The 18,398-nt window shown below is 44.2% G+C and overlaps 1 protein-coding gene across 1 annotated transcript in view; it reads left to right on the forward strand.

Moving 5' to 3' along the window:
• Positions 1-18,398, forward strand: part of CENPH (centromere protein H) — a 600,657-nt gene that overhangs the window by 350,181 nt on the left and 232,078 nt on the right. Inside the window, exon 8 of the mRNA XM_069627395.1 lies at positions 12,288-12,351. Coding sequence (XP_069483496.1) covers positions 12,288-12,351 — 64 coding nt within the window. The remainder of the gene's footprint in view (positions 1-12,287; positions 12,352-18,398) is intronic.

The raw sequence follows: 18,398 nt of genomic DNA on the forward strand, positions 1-18,398 counted from the left end.
AGAATTGTAAATATTAGCTCGCGTCACATCTAGGTAAGACCATAAATGTTGGCTTGGGTCACTCATAGACAGGTTTGAGAATGTTAGCAAGTGCCACACTTACAGATATAATTGTGAATATTAGCCATTGCCACACTTAAATAGAATTGTGAATACTATCCATTGCCTCATTTTAGACAGAATTATGAGTGTTGGCTCGCGTCACTTCTGGATGCGATTATGAATATTATCAAATGCTGCATGTGGATATAAATGGGGAGATATTCACGCCCCACATCTAGAAAGAACATGGAAATTAGCACATATCAGATCTAGATATTGAGGCCAATAATCAACTCACTAACAATCTCACCCCTATACATTCACCTCTCAAACTATAACCAAACATAACCACAGCCCTAAAGCACAGCAAACCACACAAACTTCACTAGACTGCAACAACAAAACAAATCATACATAGCTTCTCATAACAGAACACAACGGTTACCGACCGAAAAGCACACTTAAGCTCAGCGAACTGTGCTAACCGAACTGAAGCTGCCTACAGCACATCACTGCTCTCTTACACTTTTCCCACTCAGTCCCATTAACCCACCCTCTTTCCTTTTCAGAGCGCCAGGGGACCGCTCCGGGGGTGATGGTGCACGGTACGAATATCCTTTAACATTGACATAGCCCTACCTCTATCGCGCCACAAACCACACATTATTCGTGAAACCCAACAAGAAACCAAACACAAGCACACACAAAGCACCCATGCACAATCATACCCCAACACCATGTGACTGCTACCAACCAAAATGCACCGACACTCGGACAGTTTTTTCCGAACTGAATCTGCCGACAGCACATCAAAGTTCTCTTGCTTTCCTCGCTCTCAATTCTACTAACAAAACCCGCCTCCCGCGACCCTCCTTCCACTACCGATCCGCCAGAGCACCAGGAGACTGCACAAGTGGCAGCGGAGCACAGTACAAGACCACATTACATAATTATAACTATAATTGGTTATTTATAACGCGCTTAATAACCAGAGGTCTCTAAGCTGGGACCCGGGGATCGAACCTGTGTTTCTCTACGTTGTCTTGCGTCCAAGGCGAGCGCATTGCCCCTGAGCTATCCTCTCGAGACAACACGTTCACCCAATTACAGTTAAGTAACCCACTCTATCCTATTCACCAGGTAAGATCTAGGCAAGGATCCGTAGCCCATGTTCAAAGACCAGAGGCTTAGTCAGAGGGTGTTAAGGTCAAGGGCTTTATGCCTAATGTTACCGTATGGTATGTGGGGGGACAGAAACGGGTATGTTAACTTAACTCCCTGACTGCAATTCTTCCTGATACCACTGGCGGTTTCCGGAATGCGTTTTGAAAACAATCCCTGTGTTTAGTTAGGTGAGGAAGGTCCAGGGGTCACAGGTGCAGAGGTCACTTTTCTGTGTGGTGATTTGGTCACGTTGCACAGCAAACTGTTCCAGACATCTTCCAGAAGAAAACCCCAAATGTAGAAAGATGAAGACTTTTGTGGACACCCCCTCTGGACAACTCACGGTCTTTAAGGAGTGTTCCAACAAAGTTGTTCACAGTCAGGCGGCGGCAGGTGATCATACAGCAGCGAACACATAAAAAACTCCAGCACCGCACTTCTTTTGGCATGGTTCGGATGAAAATGCAGGAGCATGCGACGTGTAGCATAAACTGAAGCTCTTCCAAGTTCCAAGTCTGTGCTGAGAACTACTGCCGTGCGGTAGCCCAGCAGATAGCTGGTCAGTCTACCAGGTGGTCCAGGGATACTTCCAAAGGCATGATTCCTTGAATAGGGGCCAGGACTGCTTGTTCCAACAAGTCGAAGCACCAGCAAGGGTCTTCAGAGATCAGGCAGAGGAACAGGACATCACCAGGCCAATCGCTGGAGTCTAATGGTCAAGTGCAGGGGTCATCTTCGGGTTGCCAATGGGGTGCTCTTCTTCGTAGAAGTCTAGGTTCCGACGATGATCTCATGAACAGTTGCATGATCCCTCCTTATATGCAAGATTCAGGCTAGCAACAAGTCCACCAATGGTAACGGTCTGGTTATGATATAAGTAATTTATAATGCAGCTGTACACAAGTGTTTCTAGGCGCGACATTCCAACAGTCCAGGATTGTCCAATCCTGGACAACCACTGCTAATAGCATCCGTCCAGCATCAAACCTTTGTGTGCCAGATGATGTGGACTGGGAACAGACAATCCCAGCCCCCTCCTCTGGCTCACACACATAAAGCCTCCTTTGTCTTCACTAGCCACCGCTTTCCCCGGTAAAGGGATTCCCATAGTAGGCATTTCCTGACCTAAGAAGGCCAAAGAAATGCATGAGTAAAGGCAAAATCTTTTGGTACATCCATTTTAGGGCGCTAGCCGCCTTTAGTAGCCATTTGCTGTAAATGCAAAAGTACACAAGTAAATATTTTAAAAAAGATATAAATCACACAGTTGCCACCAGCTTATCTTGGGCATGTTGTCTGAGTAACCAAAGAGCTATTATATAAAAGGTTGTAAGGGTACAAAGTATCCAAACTGCACTTCACTGTAAGGTGATGTGTGCAATTGTAAAAGTACAACAATTCCTAAATAGCCAGTTTCCCAAAAAGAATGAGCAAAATGGGCCAGGGAAGTTAATCGGAAGGCTTTACTGACCTCCAAAAAGTTAGGACAGGGTTCAAAACGAGCAAAAAGATCCGGGCTCCCATAGGAATCTAAGCAGGGAAAGGTGCAAAAAGATGGTTTTTGCTTAACAGTATCTTCTTGTTTTATGTATGATTCTCATTGCGTAAAACCATGGGACATCTGTGTTCTCGGCAATTTACTGGGATGGTGTTTTTCTGTTCATTTCTTTATAGCTGTACATAAATAAATTGCCACTGGCAATACTGTCTGTCTGTCTATAACAGTGACATTTTCTTTTTTGGATAAAGCATATGTAGTTCTGATTTCGCTCCATAAGTAAAGACCTGCTTTGCAACAAGATTTGATCTGAGAATCTTTCTAGCCCTTTGGAAAGAGCCTTAGCATTGTAAGTTCAAGCCCTGCATTGAGCAGAGACACATAAACTTAGGATCATTCCTTGCTTCAATCTCCTCTTTTACTGTCCTTATGTAGGGATTGTTCCTCTTCCGGCTAGAAGGTGAACTTTGCTCACACCTGTCCTATGCATCTTTAACTGTCTGTTTTCCCAAACACTTAACCTTTAGGTTCTCCACTTATGGCTCAGTGTATTGCTGTCCTGGAGTATTGCTTTTTTCAAAACCTTTGCACCCTAAAGATAGATGCCTTCTGGTATAATTGCTTTCATGCCAGGGGCTAAGTTTCTTGTGATATTCACTTCGAGGATGAAGAATTCACCATGGCACTGTTTCCCCTCCCCCCGCCCACCCTCCGAAGGGCCATGCTCTGATAGTCTTGTCTGCAGAATAGAGGAGAAGGAACAACACAGGAGATCGTCAAAATGAGTGTGAGCGCGTGGTCCAAACTATGTGTTTGGTCTTGGCCGGAGTGTCCCCCTCTGATCTCCTCAAGTGCCTTTTCCACCTCACTTTAGGGACATGAATTTTCTTTGAAAATGTGTCTGTCTCTACAGTTGTTTTCAGTGCAGTTCCCGAATCGCCTCTCTGTACATCTCCCCAGATACATCAGACTAACCGTAGAGTTTGGGGGGAGGGTTCTTCACTTGTTTTGATGCGAGGGTGCCGATTCTTCATACACTGACTAATCCCAAGTCTCTTGGACCAAAGGTTTCATTGTCGGGTAGTCTGTTTTGGGGTTTTTCTCTGAAGCGAAGTGTATCTCAAATCTTAGCCACGTTTGTCTCTGCATTCAGCCAGGTGTCAACTTGGTTCCTCTATGGATCTCGTCATCACTTTTTCAGGTTCTGCGACTTTTCTTTGGTTTCTTTGTGTTACATGTTTTTGAGCGAGAGGTAACTATTGGAGGTACTACTTCGTTAGTCGGTGTTACTTGTTTGAGACCATCCCATTGTAATCTGCTCCAGGGCCTGCCAGTACTATGCCTCAGATAGCCAGAGAATTTCCAAATTTCTCCATGCATACACTCAGTTGATGAACAAATATTTTTGTCTGTGCCCCAAATGCCAAAACTTCTATTTATTAAAATCAGTCACAAATCATTTTCTTTTTTTAAAGCAAACCACCACGCCCCCCTTCAGACTTCTTTCGGGCCACCCTTAAAAACCTCTTCCATGGTGAGTATTGAGTTTCAACAGGGATCAGAAGAGAAAGATCTTTGGGAGATAGCCTAATTTGTTTGGTGTTCATATTTCTGTTTGATGGGCCTCAAAGATGACTGTCTGAGGTAGAGTCATCTCATAATAGAAAAGGTCTGGGACTAGGAAGGAAAAATAAGAGTAATGATGATTGCTGGTAAGTAATTGAGACGTTTCCATTCCTTTTGGATGATGCTGGAAAAACACTAAATGTATTTAGTTCCACAAGGGAAAGGATTTCATGTGAATTGGTACATGAAGGGGATGGAGAAACAATATGGCATTTATGGAAGATTTGGACAACAAAATTCAAAATAGTCACAACTTATAATGCACTGTGGGGGTGTCTTACCGCCATGCAGTAAAGATACACTCTGAACTGCTGCTGCTCGATCCGTTTTAATCTGAGCCAAAGTGACGTGCACTGGTGAAACTAGATCCCAGCTGTGGCTGCAGATTGCATGCGAACACCTGAGGCATAAAGCGAGGCGGCCCGTGTAAGATAACAGAGCTGGATTAAGCCACAGTCCCGCCAGGACCTCTGCAAGCAAAGCGGGTGGCCAAGATGGTGGCATGCATACAGCGCAGGCCCCGAGGCAGCCCCGCGATCCTGAGAACGACGCAGGTCTGCTCTACGAGAACCCCCAAGCAACAAGCGTAGGGAGCAGAGTGCAACGGCAACCCTGGGAAAAGTGGGAGACAACAGAAGCTGGAGAGAGCGCACAGTTGCAGCGGTCACTGACGAACCTACGAAGTAGGAAATAACCATTCTGTCTCTGTGCTGTGCCACGCATTTCCAGGGTGTCGGATGTGCCTCTGAAGGCTCCTGTCCCTGGGCGCGCACCAACTAACGAGCGCTGAAAGCCCAGGGTGGACTTGATTGCGAGCACAACAGGTGGAACAGCACGCCGGCAACATCTGAGGGGGAGGGGCCCCCCGAAAAAAATATATATATTTTTTTTAAAAAACACAACCAAACCCACTACAAACAGACTAATAAATGCACAGAAACGACAGGTAAAATGCCTGCAGCAAAGGCGTGCCCCAGTGAAAAATACGGAGAAGCAAGTGTGTGAGGGACAAGGGGCTCGTATCCCCGAAACAGGGGCTAAACTAAGCCGCGGACAGCATTACTACAGTGTTCCAGGGTTGGATCACGGCACAGGCGGCTGACACCCCACAAGGGGCCACTAAAGCACACAAGCGGAACGTAGCATGTAGCAAAACCCTGGACTCACAACCAGGTACCGCCACAAACACGTCTGACACCCATTACTTTAACCTCGAAACAGAGGCGCAAGGCAGAACGCCTGGGCCAAACAGAACCATACTGCACTACGCTCAGCGGAAAGTCAGCACAGCATAACGGCAAGGAGGCCTAAAAGCCGCACTGAGTGCCGCAAAAAAGCTCAACCGCTGAACCACGGCCGCAGAACACCAACCATATTCAAGGTCCTCACATATGCCTCCCAAAGCGCCCAAGAACAGGTCCAAGCAGGCCACTATCGACACATTTGCGAAGCCTGCAGTGACAACAGTAGCCACTAATATGGCAGGTTCAACTCAAGCAACACTGGCAGAGCAGACCGGGGGAGACCACCACATCCTGGCAGCAATAGCAGCCTTAAAAACCTTGCTGGAAGGCACAATGGATGCCATCCTCACTGACGTGGGCCTTCTGTGACAAGATGTGCGAGCACTAGCAGAGAGAACCTGGCTAATGAGAGGTCAATCCCTGAAAGATGCAGCATTTAGGGGACACCTTAAGGAAAGGATCAGCGGTTACTTTGCGAATAACTCCGGCAATGTATATCCTCCACTGGGATATTATGGGAAGCCTTCAAAGTAGTGATCAGAGGGGAAGCCATATCAAAAGCAGGGGGATACAAGCAACGATGGCAGAAGAACTATCCAAAGCTGAAAAAGCCCTGGAAGACATAGAAAATATCACAGATGACCTTACAGACCCCACTCCTGACAAGATCAGGTTGAAACAAGAATGTCACAAACACTGGGACAGCCTGGGCACATTAAGCTACGCCAAATACATTGAGGGAGACAAACCGGAGAGGCTATACCAAAATAGACATGATTCAATCGGTCATGAATAGAGATAACGTCCTATGCACCACACAAGCAGATATAAATAAGACCTTCTCCGAATACTACAAAGCGTTATACGTAGACACCTCAGTGGTACAAGCCCCAGGAATAGAGGAAGCCCTCTCCCAAATCGGATTCCCAAGGATAGACACTATAGCCACAGCAATGCTGGACGCCCCCATTACTGTCAATGAACTATCAGCTACGATCAGGGAATTGCCAACGGGCAAAACTCCACGCACGGATGGGCTGCCGAGCTAGTTTTACAAAGAGTATGTAAGCGAACAAACACCCCACTTACTAAACGAAGCATATAAAAAAGGCACCCTCCGGTTGTCATTGAGGGAATTCATTATTATTCCCCTACTCGAGCTGGACAAAACCGCCACGGAGTGCTGCTCGCACAGGCCATTGTCACTGTTAAACCAAGATGGGAAGATACTTACTGCGCTACTTGCGAACAGATTTAAAAAGTTGATAATAGAACTGATACACCCAGATCAGACGGCATATGTTCCAGGGGGAACACAACGTGGAGCCTTTGTAGGTTACATTATATCATAGATTACACCAACACCAGTACAAATCACTATGCACTGGTTTTGCTTGACGCATTTAAAGCGTTTGATTCAGTCAGGTGGTCATGACTGTTGGCAACACTATAGTGATTTGGCATAGGGCCAAAGTATATCAGATGGGTACAATTACTGTACAGTAATTGCCAGCGTGAAGACAGGCAACCAAATATCTGAACAATGGACAGTAGAGAAAGGCACTAGGCAGGGATGCCCACTGCCCCTTATGTTATTCACCCTTGCTCTCTAACCAAGAGTAATATACCTCTGCAACAAATATAAAGAAGCAGGCATACATTTACACGGCCGACGGCACCGCCTGTCGCTATACGTGGACGACATGTTATTATACATACAACACCCAGAAACTAACTTGCAATACATACTAGACGTGCCGAACTCTCAGGCATCACAATCAGCAGACACAAGTCCTCCCTTTACCGCTCGCGGGACTCAGAGGGGAAAAAGAATAACTCCTTGCCTACGCTGCCTGTGAACTGGACCACAGACACGTTTCGGGTACATAGGTATTGACTTTTATCACGACCCTCATGTGGAATACATAACACACTGCATGCAGTAGAAAGCGTAACAGAATCGATAGTCTTCTGTGCAAGGCTACCTCTTGCACTGATGGGAAGGGCTGCGCTACTGAAAACGGTAGTCCTCCCCAGACTACTACACTACTTCACCAATGTCCCGCTTAACATCCCAAAAAGCTTCTTCACGATGCTAGACACAACATCCAGAATGTTTCTGTGGCAAAATCATAGAAGTAGGCTAGCACTGGCCATACTGCAAAGGCTGTATGAACAGGGGGGGCATAGGAGTTCCCAATTTTGAATGATATTTTATAGTAAGCCAGGTGCAATTCGTCACAGGTTGGCTTTCCGATGAACCAATCCAAGACACGCCCTTGCTTCGGCCCACCTGCAGCCCCTTCTTCCCAAAGAAAGCCAAGCTAACTAACCTCTCCAAACTGTACAAAAAGGAAATAATTGGCACAAAAAAGGATATATTTAATGACAGAATATCTTAGGTGAAATGGGACACCAAGGAACTATTTTCTATCCTTCGTGAAATGGAATCCCCGATACCACAGACTGACAACACTCCCAAGGATAAGCCTTGGTGTACTGACATACAAAATGCTCTTTCGATTAAAATCACCTCCCTCCAACTTAAAATTGCTAAAAAGAAAGCCTCATTGCTCCTACCTGAGCAGCAACCCCCTCTAGTCACACTGGACAGTACCACCCTACCCTTTAGCTTCAAGAAAATTTCTATCGCTGAGACAGAAAAAATCATACTCTTGTTAAAACCCTCATACTGCAAAGGAGACAACTGCCCGGCCCAAATTATAAAGGATGCGGCTAGAGACCTAGCCCCTTTCATCTCGAAGCTCATCAATGCCTCATTCAAGACGAACTCAGTGCCCAATAATCTCAAAAAATCTTGGGTGCTCCCGCTGCTCAAAAAACAAACATTAGATCCCTCCATCCCGACCAACTATAGACCCATCACCACAGACCCCTTCTTACTTACAATTATCAATAGAGTAGCTTACTTGCAAATACAGGACTACCTGGAAGTCAACCACCTATTAGGATCACGCCAGTCTGGCTTCTGCCCTCTCCATGGCACGGAAACAGCCTTAATAGACCTCAAGACCCAAATTGACCTCAAGACCCAAATTGACGAGTTGAAGGACAACGGGAAATCAGCTATGCTACTCCTCGTTGACCTATCTGCAGCCTTTGACTTGGTGGACCACGCAGTCTTATGCAACCACCTTAGGTTGGCTGCCCATTTCTCAAGTGATGCCATAACCTGGGTTCAGTCCTTCCTAGCTAACTGTACAATGAGTCTTCTCCCCATCAGCAGCTGCTGGTCCCATACAAGTCTCCTGTGGCGTACCCCAGGGATCATGTGTTTCTCCCACCATGTATAACATCTTTACTAAGCCCCTGTTCAACAAGTTGGATAGATTGGGCGTCACCTACACTAATTACGCAGATGACACCCAGATCCTCATTCCCCTTTCGGGCAAATTTCTGGAGAACTTGGCCTTCGTAAATAAGATATACCTCCTCATTCAGGCATGTTTGGCATTGCATGGCCTCTGCCAGAATGACGACGAAATGGGGCTACTGATCCTAGGTTCAGAGGTGGCCATTAAAAAACTTAACCCCAGCTATGCCTCCTTCAACATTGACAATAACGTCATCAAAGTGATGCCCGCAGTCAAAACCCTAGGTTTCTACCTTGACTCTGCACTTACTCGCAAGAAGCAAGTCAACTCACTAGCATCATTTACAGCTTATACCTGCAAACTGATCCGAGCCTGCAGACCATTTCTCTCTGAAACCAGCTGCATTACTCTGGCCAATGCACTCATAATATCCAGACTGGACTATTGCAATGCCCTGTACGCGGGAGCCAATAAGTACATTATTGACAAAATGCAAAGACTTCAAAATAACGCCCTTAGAGCAGCTCTAAATATCCCCAACATAGATCACATCTCTACATTTAGACGAGATGTTCACTGGCTTAAGATTAACAACAGGATCCTCCTAAAAACACTCTCTCTGACGTCCAAATGTCTGAACAACATAGCTCCACCTTATCTTGTAGAAGGAATAAACAAGAGACTCGCTGCCCACCCCACGAGATCTGCCAACGCCCACACCTTAGAGATTCCTAGATTTAAACGCACCACAGCTGGCGGCTCTAGCTTCCCGATTATAGCGGCGCAATCCTGGAATGCACTCCCCTTAGATCTCAGAACAGGCCAACCTTATTCCAGATTTTGACGGAAAGTCCTCACCTGGATTTGAACTAACGACTCCTAAACCTGTTGCTATCGACTAAACCTATCTCTTCCTGTATTTCTACCATGACTGCACTTGCTACCCAATGCCTGTTAGGACATACCACTCTCAATGTATCTGTTACTATTCCACCATTCGACTGTATTCATGTAACACCCATATACGGCCACTAGCCTCTTTGTAAACTATGTGGCAGTAATTCTGTTTATTTCCTGTATGTACGTACCCTATGTGATCCGTAACTAAGCTTCAAGCATACTTGTAATGTTGCGGCCAGTTACCTGAGGGTTTGGTGCGCTTTATCAAATAAACAAAGTGATATTGGTACCCTTGCAACGCCCCCCACATTTGCTGGCACTGGGGAGGAGCCTATGGCACAGGACCTGCAAACTGATGGGGAATACGACACCTTACTCCCCCCAGATCCCGTTGATCACACTGATGGAGAACAACCCACCGGACAGAACCGTCATCAGAAAGTACTGGGAGCCCAAAGGAATAGTGACATTGGGAGATTTGCTACACAAAGGGATTGTGATTGACTTCCAAACCCTCATCGCAGACACCGGGTTACACGTGTGCACCTACATTATGCACACCAGGCTGCTAGGGGCACTCAAGCAGAGATGGCCCACAGTTTGACAGTTGGAGGCCAAGGTAGCAGTGGAAACACTGTATGATGTATCAGAGGGAGAGCATGCAGTATCTGTTATACGAACGCTTCCTAGCCCAACAGGCAGATCACACAGTACAAGTCCGCCAAATGTGGGAGAAGGACATGCAAGAACAATTCACGGACAGTAAATGGCAACAGGCGATTTCATATTACAAACAAGCGTCATGTAATGCCATACTGCAACTCCTACAACTATATATAGCACACAGGGCGTATCTGACGCCCCAGAAAATTTCGAAATTCAATCACTCAAACAGGCACCTCTGTCCCAAACGCAGATTTGCTGCATATGTTCAGATAAAGCAGTATTGAGAAGGGATAGCACAGAAGCTATCCAATGCGGCCATAACCCTACAAGTACAATCCCCCTCCAATTGTCTGTTGGGGATATTTCCACGCCCAAGAGGAGCGAGGCACATCTGCATACTGAAGGACCTGGCCTACGCATTGGCAAAGTGCAGGATAGCGATGGGCTGGAAAGCACAGAAGAGTCCAGACGTTGGCCTATGGTGGCAGGACCTACAGAAGTGGACTACAGCAGAGACTGCAGTATGGCAACAAGCGGCCCGCCAAGGTCAAGGGGAGGGAAGTGCAGACATTAAATTCTGGAGAATATTACTGCAAGAAGTGCTCGCTACCACACAAGCCCACACCTCCCAGTAGGAACTGGAACAGACACTTGCAGAACAATGCCCTACAGATCCACATGCAAACGGAACTGTTTAGCACCATATCCCTCAGCAGTATGAATAGTTCGCAATTTAATTGTTGGGGGTGGGGGGAATGGGACACTGTCAGGCAGACTAGTCATGTCAATTGCTCATTACTATATTTGTTATCAGAAGCGGATGTAAAGTTAAAACAATAAAATACATTTAAAAATAAAACGTATAATACACTACACTGCTTAGGCCATAAATTGAATTTAGTGATGTTTTCAAAATGGCAAGACTGTAACTAAAGTCTGTTTCACTCAAGAAAGGTTTTGACAAAAAAATGTATCTCTGCTAGTTTGACTGAACCGCAAGCCATCACTTCTTTCACACTTGATTAAACAGGAATAGAATTGTGTTCTTAAGACACAATTGAAGCATACAAGCTCGAAATGTAGATCTTAGTGTTGTACAGAAGCTTGGCCTTAAATGGTGGCACCCATGAACACTGGATATGGAGATAATTGGCAAAAAATAAGGACTCTCAAGGTGATTATAGTTTTCAGATAGCTACACGTATTGTATTGCCAGTGCCTTAGTCTTGAGTTGTGTCTTTGCTCCTGTACTTCTTTTGATTTCTTGTTTTAATGTAACTACTGTTTTTCCGCAACTATTCCTGGGAGGTCTTCTAGCAACGAAATGGCCAATTGGCATTCACATAATTAATGTCGACTGCAATGCACTCAAAGTGGATCATGACAATGTCCAGATCTTTGAATTTCGCTAAATGAAACTTGTTACAATAATTACTTCTGCATTGAATTAAATTGAAAAACATTTGTTCACATCTGCTAGAGGTCAGCATTTTGTTGCTTTTCATTTTATAAGGCATTCAGTTCTGGTGCTTCTGTTTTACTTAATTTCTCCTGAAGATACTATTCGCTTTCAAAAATGGTTAGCTAAATAGGTCTGATTTAAATTTTAAATTTTTTACTTTGTTTTACCTTTGTCTCACTTGTTTACTGCTATTTAGATCCTCCTAAAGTCTGGATCCTAAGGTAGCTCTTATGTTGAAAGTGGTATTCTACTTTGGGGGCATTTGTTAATGGTATAACTGAATGCTTATTTTGTTTAGCATCATGTCTTGTTGTATGTCTTGACCCTCATCAGACTTTTGATTCCGTTAGGTTGATCCTGGACATGATGAAACCCTCATTGAATCTTTGCTCTTCAATAATGCAGGCCAAACAGGCAAGTACGATATGGTCTGTTCTTGGGACTGTATGTTTAGTATCGAAAAGTATTGAATGATGGTCCTTTTATTGACCCTATCAACCTGAAGCGCTCTGAATGTTATAGTTTGCTGAAATTTAATCTACAAGTATAATTATTTTATAGAAAAATACAACTAATGTGCATAGCTTTGGCAATCAGACGTTTCAAAAATCTACTTATAAAAGTATCTAATTTCAGTGTGTTTTCAAGTAACGTGTAAAATTAAGACCTTCCATTTTAAAATTCAGGCGACTTATGCATTTGAATTCACTATGTCTTTGATAAATTTGCTTCGACCCTCTCTGAAGCTGCAATTTAAAATAATCCAGTGCATTAAAAATGACAGGCTTTAAAAAACGTATCCCTTCAGCCGCTGGACACAAACATTTTGTATTCAGGCCTCATATTATTCCACATATGCACTGTTTTGCATTGTTGGACATTTATATTTTCCATTTTGTGATATGCACCCCACCAATAATTATTTTTGTATGCATTGATGCCAAAGCAGCAGCACTTTCATTTATCTCCTGAACCAAATGGAAAATTGATTTCTGTGGCATGCTTAGGAATATTTTGACCCAGAAGTCCTTATTCAAGCTTCACTCCATATACTGTTCAGGATTTCTCTCTGGACTCTTGAGATTTTTGATACATGCCTAGATGCTTATTCTATTACGTAGTATAGCTTTGGCATTATGAATTCTAAAAGTACAGTTTTAATGCCCATATGCAGAGTTCAGATTCACCATACTCTCCCTCCATTTGTCATTGTGAGGCGGATTAAGTAATTTTATTTTAAGCATGTTTAATAGTACGCCAGAGATATATGCCACACTGTAGTTTACACCTCTGTCATTCTTATGTTAATAGCTGTGCAAGCAATGAATGAAAGAAAGGATGGTGGGTAAAGTTTTCCTTCCCGTGCTCCCTTAACACATTTGAGATTTATGAATTTGTATAGCTCTCCATTAGGAGGCCCACAATTTTTATATTTAGATCCTAATTCAGTCCCAAAAAACACTACCTTCCTGTTATGCATTACCCCTATTTGCGTTGGCCATGAAGCTCAACTAGTGCTTACATGTGTCAACCTTGATGGTCTAATGTCATTTCCACTCTGTAAAGTGCTGTGTGTGCATTTACCGCACAGTCTTTGGTGTCTCCCGGACAGTCTGTGGCATACAAGAGGAGTATTGAAATCTTGCTGTGTAGAGGGAAACCCAGACGTTGAACAGCAAGGAGAAAGTCAGTGAATGGGGATTTGCAAAAATGTGAAATCCTAAATGTTTTCCCCATTGTTTCATGTCACAGCATCCAAGTTAGAGTGAATGATGGGAAGGAAGGAAGGATGGACTGAATGCGCTTGGGCCAATCATTTAATTGAATCAAGAGTATGACTCCACCACCCAGACTACCAATGAGTTTACAGGTTGCTGTTGAATCACTGTTGGAGAAAGATAGACCACTGGACCCCTCTCGACAAAAGGAGACAGAAACACGTGACAAGCACCAGATGTTACCAGGTCCATGGGCTGACTCATCAATCCTCTCATCATTTAAATCCCATAGAAATAAATCCTGGGAAATGGATATGTGGTTGAGAATGGTTCAAACTGCTGACAAAGCCAAGAGGCTATGGATTATAATCCCTACAATGATGTAAAGTGCAGTTAGTAACGAGCAGTTAATATTAAGGTGCTGAGAGACTGCATCATACTAATAACACACATTATTGTATACGAGTTGCTTTATTTTGACAAGTTTGCCATAAAAGCAAGAGTTATATAATCAGCAATCATAAATATCACCTAATTAAAAACCTGTAAGAAAGGTGTGTGTTTTTTGAAAGGGTACACTTGCCACTTTACTGCATACACTATCTTAGTAATAATTTTGATTTCAAAACGCCCAATCGAGATATGCTTCATAGCTACTATTCCTTTCAAATCAAGTGTAGAGAAGGAGCCAAGTACCTCTACCGGAAGTCCTCCCCACCCCCCATTCTGCCATTATGTTGACAACCAGAAATTGCAATATGTGCAATACCAGTGAGGGTACCTATACCGTGAAGAGTCCTTGAAACAAGGTATCCACTGAGAAAACCCTTTATTTATCCACGAAGAAATGACGGTCTTCTGACGGAGGTTCCGGAAGAAGTGTGAAAATGAATGAAAGTAAAGACTGGTGACGTCACATGAAGCAGAAATGACGACCTAGAAGAGATGCTAATGAAGAAGAATATAGACCTTATAGAATCTGATGACGAAAATAGCGAATTAGGCAACATTTCAGGAGAGAAATGCAGATTGCACGTGCGGAGAAGCACTGAAGAAAATGCAAGCCCTTTTACAAATGTGCAGACGCAGTAACGCAAGTAGACAAAGTAATCATAAGGCTGGCTACGTAGTGAGTAGATTGCAGGCAATGCGCCAATGCGTGTGTGTATGTATATGTATATATTCCTATATACATATAGGAATATATAGAATCTGGATGTTCCACGGCACATTCTAGCAAACTTGGACCCCGTGAATGAAAGGGATGGAAGTGTGGCGCAGCAAAATAGAATAGCTGACGGTGAAGGATGATTCAAGAAGGCTTGACTGGCCCAGTGTCAAGAGTCTGGGCCTCTGAGTCTAGTTATCTACTCAAGAAGATACATGAATGTGAGAAGCACGCCGAGTTCCTGTTTGAGGTGTAATGGAAAAGCACTATAAGTGCCAAAGTGTCTTCATATAATAGTATTAAATACAACAAAACAGCTCAAAAAAGTGGTCTCCAGTCACATGGTCCGATGAAAATAGACTTTGGGGCGAGCTACACTGAGACCCGAAGAGAAGGCCATGCCTTCACTCCCTTTTATTCTCATGCACAGTGAGCCTCTGCCAGGCTGAGTTCAAACAGATTTAATTGAATGGCAGACTACAGGTGTGATGATGGATGTTGGGCTAATTGGGTGGGGAGGCATGACCAGGCCAACCCCCCAGCACGTGGGGTACCAGTTTGCGTGCTGCTAGCAGGTGGAATATTCCAGAAGGATACAACCGTGCCAACCATTTATAGAGGACCACATAGCAAGGGATCACTATAGTTTGAGAAGCCAATAGCACGTTGTGTATTAGTCTGACACAGAAGATGACTTGCACTTGGGGTGGGCTTAGTTGTGCACCTGATTTTAGAGACCCAATCACGATCCCCAACCCATATAGAAAGTATACTTAGATGTTCCCTTTAAGCCTATCGTATCCTCTGGTAGATTTGTTTTATTCTTGCCACGTATTATGATGTCACTTATGATGAATTTTTTGTATAAGATAGTGTTTTTTTTTAACGAAATGTTTTCGAGGGAACTCGTTGAGCGAGCTGTGCGGAGTCCATTGATGTCCGGTGTACTCCCTGTTTTAAAGACTTGTTAAAACAGCCTTGATTTTGCCAACTTCCTGGGTCGGTCTGATTATTGATCTATGAGTAAGATCTGCATCCCCATCCATTTCAGATACTGTTACCTCATTTTAAACGACCCTAATCGGTTCACTCTGTAGCAGGAGAGTATGGTTATCAAGCCCCATCGACCAGTAGGCTTTTAAAATGTTCGGACTATGGGGTGTCCTCTGGCGGATCGCGAGGCTTCCTATGAAGAGCAGCCGATAAAGAAATCTTGCAAGAAGACCGATACAGGTGAGACGGGCACCTCTTTCACAAAATCCCTTGTAGTTTCTACAGGCGCTGAGCAGACCGAAGGCGCCGCTGGACGGTTGGAGGAGAAGATGATCCCGAGTGTCAGGAGCTGAAAGGCGAATGGTGAGTGGATTGAGGGGACTGGCAAACAATGGGGAATAGGGGATTGTGGAAATAGAAAGAAGTAACTGTGGTTTGGTTAGTTAATATAGGACGAGGAGCGTCTATAGAAGCCCAGAGGATAGGAGGATAACTCCCGGGCAACGTGCTCACCTTGGAAGCAAGACGACACAGTGCACCACAGGTTCGATCCCCGGGTCCATGTTTATAAACGTCTGGGTATTAAGCACGTTATAAATAACCTAACATACCAGATTCCTAGGAGCGTCTAGAAGGAGTCATTCCAAAACCCAAAGTGGGTGCTTAGGCGGCACTTAGATCTATGAGAGAGAATGATTCAAACTCCTAACGGAGTAGTTTAGGGGCAAGTGATAGCAGCAAAGAGATCTGAGGAGATATATGTTTAAGTTGACTAGTTTGTCGGTTTGTGTATTTTGTGTATTAAAAAAGTGGAGTGTCGAAGAACGACAAAGATAGGATGTGTTAAGTAGAGATCAAAGCTTATTATCTATCTTTTTAGTCCTTGTCGGTGCCGGCTGAAATAGTTAGATTGGAGTAAACTGAGAAATAGAGGCTTACTGTTGGTGCAGGTCATATTTATTTTTCTGAAACGTATGTTGTGTAAATCAACAGTAGGTATCGACAGTCAATTGAGACTCGTCACAATGGGGGATGTTACTCCACTGAGGCATCTTTGCAAACAATTGCCAAAACACGCACCCACGCTTAAATAGTATAGTGCGGAATGGGTTAAGGGTACCACAGATAAAATGTTCATGCTATGGCCACAAGGGGGATCACTGTCGAAAGTGGTTTTGCAACACATGACTATATACTTGCACGTTGCGTACAGAGGGAATACATTAGCGAAAAGGCTAGCTAGTTTAGAGCTCTCTAAAATGTATCAGGAGTAACAAGAGGATCTGCCTACTGAGGACTGGATGCTCAATCAGTGTAGGGAGGAAGGTACCGAGCCTTCTGCTCCCCTTAACGCACCTGAAGTAAATGGCGATAGTACAAAAGATTAATTTTATCCATTAAGGGAATTAAAAGCGGTGACAGGATATAGTAATTCAATACATGAACCGCCTGCTTATAGCAGTGACAAGAGCCCAGAAAGAGAAAGGACTATAGGAAAGGAGGTGATTTTTAAGGGCTTACAAGACAAAGAGAAGAAAAGTGAACAACCAAATGTATCCCTAGATATAGAATGGGAAATTAAGAGTTGGAAAGGAGAAAAAGATAAAGCTGACAAGGTTACGCTCGTACAGAACGAATGGATGGGTCAACAGACATTGCTCAAGCTCGATGGGAAAAGTATTGAGGAAGTCGGGCAAGGGGAAGATCAAGACGAACAGGATAGAAAAGACAAGAGAAACAATTGAAAGAGGATGAGCACAAAAGGAGAAGAGTAGACAAAGACTAGAGTAGATGTATCAGGAAGAGCAACTAAGAAAGAAAGGGCAGAAGAGCAAAAAAGTATGACAACAGGCAGAGAGCAATTGAAGAACGAGACAGGCTAGATGAGAAGAGAGAAGAGGAAGAAGAACAGAAATTACGAGATAAAAGAATGCAAAGACAAAGAGGTGCCTAGAGCCAACGAAAGAAGCAGAGGGAAAAGACAGGAGGAGGAAAGAGTTAGATGGGAAGCGAGGAAGCGAAGGGAATTAGATTAAGAAATGGAGCGAAAAAGGAGACAGACGGCACGCGACATTGATCGCATTGAGAAAGAGCTGATGGAACCGAGTCCAGTAATATCATGGGGCGACAAAGAGGAGTTTCTCCTGTCACAAAGAGCAATGCCAGGACCGTCTAGGGTAAGCCTAGATGAGAATTTTGAGATGGGAAGCATCGGGATAGGATGGAGAAAGCTTATCAGGAGATGAGGACAATAAGTGAATTGAGAAGTAGAGGAAAAGAAGATTGATCTATAGGTGTCCAAACACGAGGTAAAGAAGGAAGCCCGTTTAGCCTCAAGCATAGTGCCTTGTCCTTAGACAGGATGACTTTAAATAGAGATGAGAAAGATAAAAGCCATACTAGTTGGGGACTAGATATGTCAGATGAAGATGGAGAATCCTTCCATGGGGAAGAGGGAGAAAGTGCATGCGGTCCCGAGGGATGTCTGCAGACATACGGGGAAGTGAGATGGTCGGATTTAGACCAACCTAAAGATAGGATGCCAAACCCCATGGCATACTCGGAGCGACCTAAAGGGCGAT

The sequence above is a fragment of the Ambystoma mexicanum genome, chromosome 6p (assembly GCF_040938575.1).
Source record: "Ambystoma mexicanum isolate Mex_15411 chromosome 6p, UKY_AmexF1_1, whole genome shotgun sequence".
Classification (NCBI taxonomy): domain Eukaryota; kingdom Metazoa; phylum Chordata; class Amphibia; order Caudata; family Ambystomatidae; genus Ambystoma; species Ambystoma mexicanum.